Consider the following 10,059-nt stretch of genomic DNA (forward strand, 5'->3'; position numbering starts at 1 on the left):
TAGCGTTCTATGTCACTATTAGTTTGTGTTGCTTACATCAGCAAACAACTAGTTTGTATTTTCTTAGCAAATAGCCCTAAATCTTGTGAGACGCTAATTGTTACCGGCTAATAGCTAGGTAGCTAATAAAGGTACTGAGTAAGAGCAAACGTAGCTAGCTAATACAGCCCGAAAATACCTAAATCAGCATGTTGTTTGTGAAACGGTATCTTCTAAATCAAAGAGAAATATGCAAAGCATGAACATGTTAACAACATGAAGTAACGAAAAACATGCAATGTAGCCAAAGTTTATAGGGTCCCCTAGGAAACACGTATCAACACTTACTTTCCTACACTTTCACAAATCCTTCCTGGCATTTTAATTCGTTGTCATCTCAAACACTATTCAAAGTGCCCACTATTATATTCTAACGATTGAATTAGATTAGTCATTCTATTTCCATGATTCCAACAGTTTTGCTCTAATTCGTAAGTCAAATCGCAATTGCAACATTTGGTTTAAAATAAAATAGGTGCAGCCCTTACGTGGCAGTTCGGAAATGATCTAGATTGAGCGGTGGTGTAAAGTACTAAAGTAAAAATACTTTCAAGTACTACTTAAGTCGTTTTTTTTTGTATCTGTACTTTACTATTTATATTTTTTGACAACTTTTACTTTTACTACATTCCTAAAGACAATACTGTACTTTTTACTCCATACGTTTCCCTGACACATAAAAGTACTCATTACATTTTGAATGCTTAGCAGGACAGGAAAATGGTCCAATTCGTGCACTTGTCAAGAGAACATCCCTGGTCACCTACTGACTCTGATCTGGCAGACTCACTAAACACAAATGCTTAGTTTGTGTTGGTGTGCCCCTGGCTATCCGTAAAAAAAAAAAAATTAAAACAAGAAAATGGTGCCATCTGCTTTGCTTAAATAAGGAATTTGACATTTGTATACTTTTACTTTTTATACTTAAGTACATTTGATCAATTACATTGACTTTTGATACTTAAGGATATTTAAAACCAAATACTTTGACTTTTACTCAAGTAGTATTTTACTGCATGACTTTCACTTTTACTTGAGTCATTTTCTATTAACATATCTTTACTTTTACTCAAGTATGACAATTGGGTAGTTTTTCCACCACTGCAATTGAGTGCAGGAAATGCAGAAATGATAAAAGTGCTGAAATTTGTTTTGGTTGAAGTTGAATTGAACAGTATAAAACAATCGGAATGGAGAAAGACTCATTGAAATCACATGTGAAATGTATGTGTTGCAACCCTAGGATCCCTCTTTAGCAAATGTGTAACTTTATTATTCAAAAACACAAAAATACAGTCAAATACCGTCATACCACCAGCCTGAGAAGGGAAACATGAAAAGATGGTGAAATCAGGTAGTTAGTGAGGAGTTGTGATCTGTAAGTTACCTTGTTGACACTCCGGAGGACCCCACAAACTGGGGACTCAGCTTCTTACAGGTCAAGCGGAGCAGGAGGTTCCTGGTGGAGAGCAGTGGCGATCCGCTTGCTCCTTCTGACAGTGGGCTGGAGTCTCACTTGGGCATTGTTCCATAACTCTTCTGCACACCTGAACCACTTCGGTCTGAACTTCAGTCTGGCGCGGAGTAAGGGCAGGCTGATAACCCAGAACATACTGGAAAGGAGTCAGCCCAGTGGAGGAGTGTCGTAATGAATTCTGGGCGTATTCTGCCAAAGGAAGGAATCGGACCCACTCCCCATGCATGTCCTGGCAGTGACTCCCTCAGGAATCTCCCCAGCTCCTGGATCATCCTCTCCACTTGCCCGTTAGACTGAGGCCGGTACCCAAAAGTGAGGTGGACAATGACCCCCAGCTTCTCTATGAAGGCTTTCCAAACATGGAACTTGAATTTGGGGCCGTGGTAAGAAATGATGTCCTCCGGAAGGCCATAATAATGGAAGACCTGCTGGAACAGTGCCTCAGCGACCAGGAGAGTGGTAGGTAGACCAGAGAGGGATTAAACAGCAGGATTTAGACTGTCAACAACAACCAGAATAGTGGTAAAACCATTAGAAGGGGGAGATCCGTTACAAAGCCTATGGATAGATGTGACCAAGGCCGCTGAGGCACGGGAAGGGTAAGTTGTTTCGCTGCAGGAGCATGCCGGGGAGTTTTGGATTGAGTACATACTGAACATGTACACCTTACATTGGTATACAGTATACATTTATTTCCAATGGATCACATCTTACTAAGATGAGCAATTTACTGAAAGTACCAATGCAGCCATTTTTAATCCCAATATCAAATAATTTCTGGGTAACATTACTGTGGATGTTTTCAATTAAAATGGGCAAAAATAAACTCTTAGGAAAGAGCAATCTCTCTACAAAGAATTTGCTGGGAGTGGTATGAGTGGGGAGGGGAAAACTGATATTAGCAGAGGTTTGGAACTCTTATTGGTCTATTAAGCAATTTACCAGTAGCCCAAACTAATAGTGGAAATATCAAATACAGAATGATTGTGTTTTTGACTGCACTGGGCCTTTAAGCTCATTCTTGTACCTTTACACAAGTATATCAAGTTACTATTGAAACAGTGTCTTATTTTGGTTGCTTGGTTTAGACCTATCCTCCACCAACATCACCACATCCACCCTTCATAAGGCCAAGATATCACTGTGGTCACCCACCTGACCCAACAGGCTTCAACACACATGGAAGAGGTAAATATTAACAGCAGTGAGTCTAGAGGCCTGGCAGGTGTGAAAGGTGAGTGTAACTAACAAATGATTGATACTTGAGCTGGTGTTGTACTTCACTTGTTAAAATATCTGCTGCGTGGATCAGTGACATACTGGGCCCGGAATGAAGATCAGCCCCGAGACTGAACGTCCTGTGGTACCCAACGGACCAGTGGAGCCCCTGTTTGTGAGGTCCAAGACCAGCAGAAAAGCCTGGCTTGGGGCATAAAGGCCCACCTCCCGGTTGACACCAAATCTGTAAGATTGTCATTTCTCACACCCTGTCCAGAAAGAGTGGAATAATACAGAACCTTTGCCCAGTTTACACACCGAATTATCTGTTTGGCAACAGTTGAGTGATATGGTCGGAGATTGATTGTCATCTTCCACAGGTCGTCTGGGAGCAGACACTAAATAGGTGGATAGGAGCTGGAGGCAAACTTTCATTAAAATATAACTGACCGCCATTGTATTTGAATGGTGAGCATTTCATAGATTATGTTTAGATGGAAATTGCATTGATATTTCATTTGAGCAAGACTTTACCAATAGGGATGTACCTCCCCTTCACCAGTGGGGAACAGGCTGTGTCCTCCCATGGGTAACAATAGTAGCATGTACGCTGAAGAATGACAGGTTAAAGTCTCAACTTAATCCTACATGAGGCTTAACTCCTCATACTGTATCAGCCAATCATGACTCTACCTGGTGTTCAACCCCTCCAACAACAGCTGTTTGTGCTCGACCATTTAGCCTGGGAATACACAATTGAATGTTTTATCCATGTTTAGAATGCTGGGCACTGCCGCGTACAACATGTGCATGTTGCGTAGTAACTACAGTGTGGTGTAGACTACAGGAACCCCAATTTAAAAAAAATAAAGTGCTAGAAGCATCAAGCTTACCAATAACCCACCAATTTGACAGCACATATTGTAATAAAGTTTATTTACAGGCTGTAATAGAACAAAGAAATGTCTGTACACTTGTGAAGTTGGGAGGGACTACAGGACACATAGAAAAAGACAGGAAACAAGGACATTTAAAAGTTGAAAGTGCTTTGGTTCTCAGGGATCTGGAAAGCATAGCCGTCAGTTGTGATTTCCGGAGCAACAGTCTCATCCTCCTCATCCTGAAAGCAAGACAGATGGTGTCACCAGAACAAGTTTGAATTGCAACGTCAACCACTGATTTACCATTGCCCGCGTTTCACTCAACAAAGCTGTTCTCTACCAATCTGCTGCAACATACCAATAACACATGTTCACATTATTGCAACTGTAAAAGGCTACAAGGTCAGATGTGAAAAGGCCAACTTGGGGAATAAACCCAGCTCATGTTCAATGTCTCCTTGAATGGACCTGAAGGAGACGAGCTAAAGAGGACATAAGTGTACATGGACGTAGTCATTGCTTGGTAAATGTCTCACCTCGCCAGAGAAGTACTTCTCAATGAGGCTGAGAGATGCCTTGTAGACCATCTCGTTCTCGTGGGACTGCAGAGCCTCAATCCTGTCCAGGCCACCACACTCCTCGATCATCACGCACAGCTTCTCCACCTCGCCGATCTTCTCTCCTGCCTGAGAGCACGAGTCACTTATTATGGGCTTTTACACACACAAAACCATTTCGAATTTTAAACCAATAAACATAAGTAAAATTTGAAAATAGCAGCTCAATGCTAAAACATGAATGTCTCAACAACCGGGCTATGGGAGATACTTGGAGTGGTAGCTCCCATGCATAAATCGCAGAGATTAATATTTGCCAGTCAATCAAAACCCACAGATCAGCACAGTCCAGCTGTCTCTAGGAACCACAAGGCAAACTGTCAGTGTTCTAGGGTGCTCATTAGCCATAATGTGTTACTGATAGAATTCTGGGTTGCAATAGGAACCTCTTGACCTTCATACTGAGCGTGTCATGAGACTTAATTAAAAGCACTACCCATTGTCTCTTCTCACATACCAGAAACTGACTTACCAGGAAGATGTTGGTTATGGCATCCAGAATGACCAGGATGGTCTTGCTGTCCTTGGCAGAGAGCAAGTTGAGCAGGGGCTCCAGCACGTTGGCCTGGACCAAGTGTATCACCTGCTCCACCGTTCCCCCGCTGGTGTAGTTGGTGATAGCCCACACCGCCTCCTTCTGGGTCTTATAGTCTGCCTGGTTGAAGAAAGAGACACGAGGCAGGGTCAAGGAGATAGCAAGGACTCATCTTTGTATTTGTGCCATTATAGTGTCTATGACAGCACGGTCATCGAGGCAATATCCACCAGAGTAGTACATTTCCTTCACGATTGGTTGATCATTCCCGATGACCCAGTTGGACATGACACCAACAGGGTAACCAGGAGGGATCAGCCAATGAAATCCCACCCAGTCAACTACGTTCAAATTGTGGGAGCTCTCAACAGAGCTGCCCATGCTAACACAGCATTTTGGCCACTAGAGGCCCCCATCACTCTATGGGCAGGGCTCCCTTCATGTATAGACTCATTCACAGCTTTCATTTCTGCTGTCGGCAAGGAGTGCTGATGTTTGTGGAGCAGCACAAGACATAAACCAGGTGTAAGGTCAGTAGGCATGAAACTGAAGAACCGGCAAAACGGAGAGGTAAAATCTGGGGCTGCATATAGCAACTGTCTAGGATCAGGTCCTAAAAGGACAAATCAACCTAGTCCATCAGCCCTTGATGCATACTAGCCCCTGAATGGTTTGCACCCTAATGAACAACCCACAAACCCTTGTCATACCTTTTTGAGAACGTCCACCAGCAGTGGCACGAGGCCGGCATTGACGACTTCCTGGATCTGGGTGTCCTTGCCAGCTGTGACGTTGGACAGGGTCCAGGCCGCCTCCTTCTGGATGTTGGACTTGTGGTGGCGGAGAAGCGAGGGGAACATTGTCAGCGCGCCGGAGTTCAACACACACTGAGTCTGCTCATCTGTGCCAGTCACAATGTTACCCAGCGACCTCAGAGAGGGAGTCTGGGAAAAGAGGGGGGGGAATTAGGATTTGGATGAAAGCTTCACAGTTGATTGATGTCTGACAGGCTTTCCTCAGCAACTTGGAATGTCTCAACAACCGGGCTATAGAAGCTACTTGGAGTGGTAGCTCCCATGCATAAATCACAGAGATTAATATTTGCCAGTCAATCAAACCCACAGATCAGCACAGTGCAGCTGTCTCTAGGAACCACAAGGCAAACAGAGTGTACAGGGACACAAAAAAAAAGCCTAGTAACCGCGACAAAGGGACGTACCACGATGGTGAGCTCCCCAGAGCCGAGCAGCTGGACGAGGCGGGGCACCAGGCCGGACTGCACTACCACCTCGATGCGCTCGTTAGGGCCGTCTGTCAGGTAGGACACAGCCCAACAGGTGTCAGCCAGCACCTCCTTGTCGTTGTGATGGAGCAGGCACACCAGTGTGGGCAGCAGTAACTGCACAGCCGCCAATGGCGGGGCAGGGTTCTTGTTCCGACACAGGTTGGACAATGTCCATGTCACATTCCTCAGGTAACCAGACTAGAGGGAGCAGGGAGATGTCTTTAGAGATCAATAAGCCACAGTTATATTTAGATTTATGGATGCATCAAATTGAGGTAATGTGCCAAGATAAGAAAGCTAAAGCAGTCAACTGTATATAGCACGATATCATAAATACAGATGAAGTCAGAAGTTTACATACACCGTCACCAAATACATTTAAACCCGGTTTCACAGCCTGACATTTAATCCTAGTAAAAATTCCCTGTCTCATAGCAGTTAGGACCACCACTTTATTTTAAGAAATGTTAGAATAGGAGAGAATGATTTCAGCTTTAATTTCTTTCACCACATTCCCAGCAGGTCTGAAGTTTACACACCCAATTGGTATTTGGTAGCATTCGATTTAAATGGTGTAACTTGGGTCAAATGTTTTCGGTAACCTTCCACAAGCATCCCACAATACATTGGGTGAATTTTGGCCCATTCCTCCTGACAAGAGCTGGAGTAACTTAGTTGGGTTTGTAGGCCTCCTTGCTCCACACCTTTTCTAGTTCTGCCCACAAATTTTCTATAGGATTGGGGTCAGGACTTTGTGATGGCCACGCCAATACCTCGACCTTGTTGTCCTTGAGCCATTTTGCCACAACTTTGTAAGTATGCTTGGGGTCATTGTCCTTTTGGAAGACCCATTTTGAGCCAAGCTTTAACTTCCTGACAGGTCTTGAGATGTTGCTTCAATACATCCACATAATTTTCCTTCCTCATGACCCCAGCAAAGCACCCCCACAACATGCTGCCATCTCTGTGCTTCACAGTTGGGATGAGTTTCTTCAGGCTTGCAAGCACCCCCTTACTGACCCACTGGACGTGTGATACAGTGAAATAATCTGCCTGTAAACAATTGTAGGAAAAATTACTTGTGTTATGCACAAAGTAGATATCCTAACTGCCTTACCAAAACTATAGTTTGTCAACAAGAAATGTGTGGAGTGGTAAAAAAAGAAAAACGGTTTTAATGACTCCAACCTAAGCGCATGTTAACTTCCGACTTTAACTGTAGCTGACAGAGTGGCATTTCCTGCAGCACTTGCTAACAAATTCCACAACACCCATAAGCTTTTCCTCATTATATGCAAACAGCTTACAGAGAACACAGACAGGTCAGGAGCAGCCAGCAGAGTCAGGAGGGGCTCAATTGCACCATGCTTGATGACCAAGTCCCTATAGATGGAGCCATCACCTGAGGAAAAGGGAGGAATCAGGCCAAGTTAAAAATGGTGTCACAGAAGACAGTTGAGCTGGCATACAACCACAGAGGAAGAAGGCTTATTGCAAAAGGTATATTGAACTAACACACGATCAAGTAGTATTTTCAAAATAATAATGCTGATAAATTGATATCGTTACCTGCCGGGTAGCAATAATCTTTATCAGAATTTCCAGTTCAACAATAACATGAAGTTTCAAAAGTTTTGCAGATAAAGATGTTTGAAAGATACAGGGTTTGACAGGAAGTTATTCCAACAAACACGGGAAAATCTGTCAGATCATTGTTCCTGTACTATCAATGACAATGGCAACAGTCATGCCATAGTCACTTTCGATACAGGTAAAAAAAAAAAAAAATGGAGTGTGCCTTCTCATACCAGCGATGTTTCCCAGGGCCCAAACAGCCTGCTCGCTGATGTGGGGGTGCGGGGACATCACCAGGCTGATGAAGGCGGGGATGGCTCCTCCGGCCACCACTGCGGTGGTTTGGTCAGAGTTTCCAGAGGCGATGTTGGTCAGGGCCCAGGCTGCCTCGAACTGTATGGGAGGACACTCTGCAAGGCCCAAAAAGCTGACAAAGTTTGAGATGAGCCCGGCGCCGATGATGCGATCAATGGGAGGGTGCCTCTCTCTGGACAGCAGCTTCCTGTGGTGAACAGCCAGGTCAAAAGTAATGGTTAGGGGCAGACAAGGCAACAGAACAGAAACAGTGATTACTCAAAACCAGTTTCCAATTAAACGCTTACTGACTTACCTGGCTGCCTGGGTAGCCTGCACCTGCTGATCAAGGCTTTGGCTATTTACGCCAGCCACAATCTCCTCAACCGTCCAGTGCTGTGCAGGCTATGGAAACATGACAGGATTACAGATGAATTACGTCACATGCCATCTGTGGAGCGTCTGCATGTGTAACAGTATAGCTTCTCGCCCCTACCTGGGCTCGAACCAGGGACCCTCTGCACACAGTCGCCCTCGCAGCGTTACCCACCGCGTCACAAAAAACGGCTGAAACGTCGCCGATTGAAACGCTATTAGCGCGCACCCCGCAAACTAGCTAGCCATTTCACATCGGTTAATCATGCATGTCAATAGAACAAAGTGACGAATATAAGCGCTAACTAACAAGGCCTCTGAGAGTACAGGACAACAAGGCGCCAAATCAATCTATTGAGAAAATGTCCATCTTTGGCTTGCTCACCCTTTGTTGATGGCCTGTACACAGTTGCCGTTGCCTGTTTGAGTTTCAAATAAGGGTAGTTACAGTATGGATGCAAATAATACCTGTGCATTTTGGTCCTTCTCTTGGAGTGGAGACGTAGGCTCATCTGGGCAGATACTGACGTTCCTTCTTTTGAGAAGCTGGTCATCTTTCTTTGCCTTTCGAAGTTCAACGTTGACCTCGACTCTTCTGCGCCTCAATTCCTGAACATAAATAATGTCAAGTTGAAATACTGTAAACTATGTGTCAATCAAGATTAGGCAACAAAGGCGGTATCAACTTACGTTGGTATCTTTGCCCTTGTTTTTGAATTGGGTGATACGATCGGCGTCGTTCGCAGTTGTCGACATAGTTTTCGTTGCTTATTGAACAAGGCGATGACTTCGCTGTAGTATTGATTACTAACGTGATGGGGAAAAGTTCAAATGTTAGCTATGTGCGTGCTTTAAAAAAAATAACCAACGTTTTTCCTAGCTAGCAAGACAGGGTCGCTTTCCTGCTGCCCGGCAAACTATAATCTAACGTAGATCACCATGTGGCCGGTTGAAATCGCGCAAACTGACCATTTAATCATAACCAGTACACCAGAAAACAAGTAATAATTTAACAATATATCAACGCATATCATTTATATCGAACGCACCCAGTAACTGCTATATTATAACCATTAAAATAAACAATAACTAACAAACGCATGAAGACCAGACTCACCTTGTTCTTGTTCTTACTAGCAATGACGTCAAACGTGAGGCCACCTTTAAATTTCCGGCTTTCTCGATCTGTGATTGGCCCATTCGAGTCAAAGCACCTCTTCATTGGCCCTTATTTGAAAAAGTCGGAAATGAGTCGCTAGTGGTGATGCGCTGTTATCGCGAGACGATACCCCCGCTTTTCACGAAATTTGACGATATTTGCCTGCGACATGTCGCGGAGCACAGTAGTTGAGCTAAAATTGGCAGTAAATATGTTGATCATGAAACCAAATATACACAATTCTATCGAACTTTATACGCTTTTATCATCCTGTTTTTAATTTTATAAACTGTGCCTGCGATAACTGGGAACGTGATGACCCAGTGGCCTAATGGATAAGGCATCAGCCTCCGGAGCTGGGGATTGTGGGTTCGAGTCCCATCTGGGTCGTATTTAGCTTCCGTTTTAGGTGAAAGGACACAGAAAGAAGTAATATAGCAAATTATTGTTAATAGCTACATGGATGATAAAACCGGGAAATGCACTCCGACTCCAATTTGTCTCTTACAAATGTTACTGCATTAAACTATGGAGCCTTGACCCACGAAAATGTACCATACAAATCAATCAAATACGTAGCAATAAGGTTTAATCACGACTTTAA

General features: G+C 43.9%; 1 protein-coding gene and 4 non-coding genes across 5 annotated transcripts; 1 reads left to right on the plus strand and 4 right to left on the minus strand.

Moving 5' to 3' along the window:
- Positions 1-3,653: 3,653 nt before the first annotated feature.
- On the minus strand, positions 3,654-9,528 carry LOC112230358 (importin subunit alpha-1). Its single transcript, XM_024396613.2, has 11 exons — positions 9,414-9,528; positions 8,987-9,103; positions 8,765-8,905; positions 8,238-8,326; positions 7,861-8,129; positions 7,360-7,454; positions 5,987-6,250; positions 5,478-5,711; positions 4,705-4,887; positions 4,152-4,301; positions 3,654-3,854 (listed from the first exon to the last, which is right to left on the minus strand). The coding sequence occupies exons 2-11, from the start codon at positions 9,050-9,052 to the stop codon at positions 3,765-3,767; spliced, it is 1,581 nt and encodes a 526-aa protein (XP_024252381.1). The 5' UTR covers positions 9,053-9,103; positions 9,414-9,528; the 3' UTR covers positions 3,654-3,764.
- LOC112230482 lies at positions 4,412-4,546 on the minus strand. The gene has a single exon (XR_002950344.1). It is a non-coding gene; the product is annotated as a small nucleolar RNA SNORA84 (small nucleolar RNA).
- On the minus strand, positions 5,795-5,928 carry LOC112230481. The gene has a single exon (XR_002950343.1). It is a non-coding gene; the product is annotated as a small nucleolar RNA SNORA84 (small nucleolar RNA).
- Positions 7,700-7,825, minus strand: LOC112230464. The gene has a single exon (XR_002950327.1). It is a non-coding gene; the product is annotated as a small nucleolar RNA SNORA71 (small nucleolar RNA).
- A 244-nt stretch (positions 9,529-9,772) lies between the features above and the next one.
- trnar-ccg lies at positions 9,773-9,845 on the plus strand. Its single transcript has one exon. It is a non-coding gene; the product is annotated as a tRNA-Arg (tRNA).
- The last annotated feature ends 214 nt before the right edge of the window (positions 9,846-10,059 follow it).

The sequence above is a fragment of the Oncorhynchus tshawytscha genome, linkage group LG32, assembly GCF_018296145.1.
Source record: "Oncorhynchus tshawytscha isolate Ot180627B linkage group LG32, Otsh_v2.0, whole genome shotgun sequence".
In the NCBI taxonomy this organism is placed as follows: Eukaryota; Metazoa; Chordata; class Actinopteri; order Salmoniformes; family Salmonidae; genus Oncorhynchus; species Oncorhynchus tshawytscha.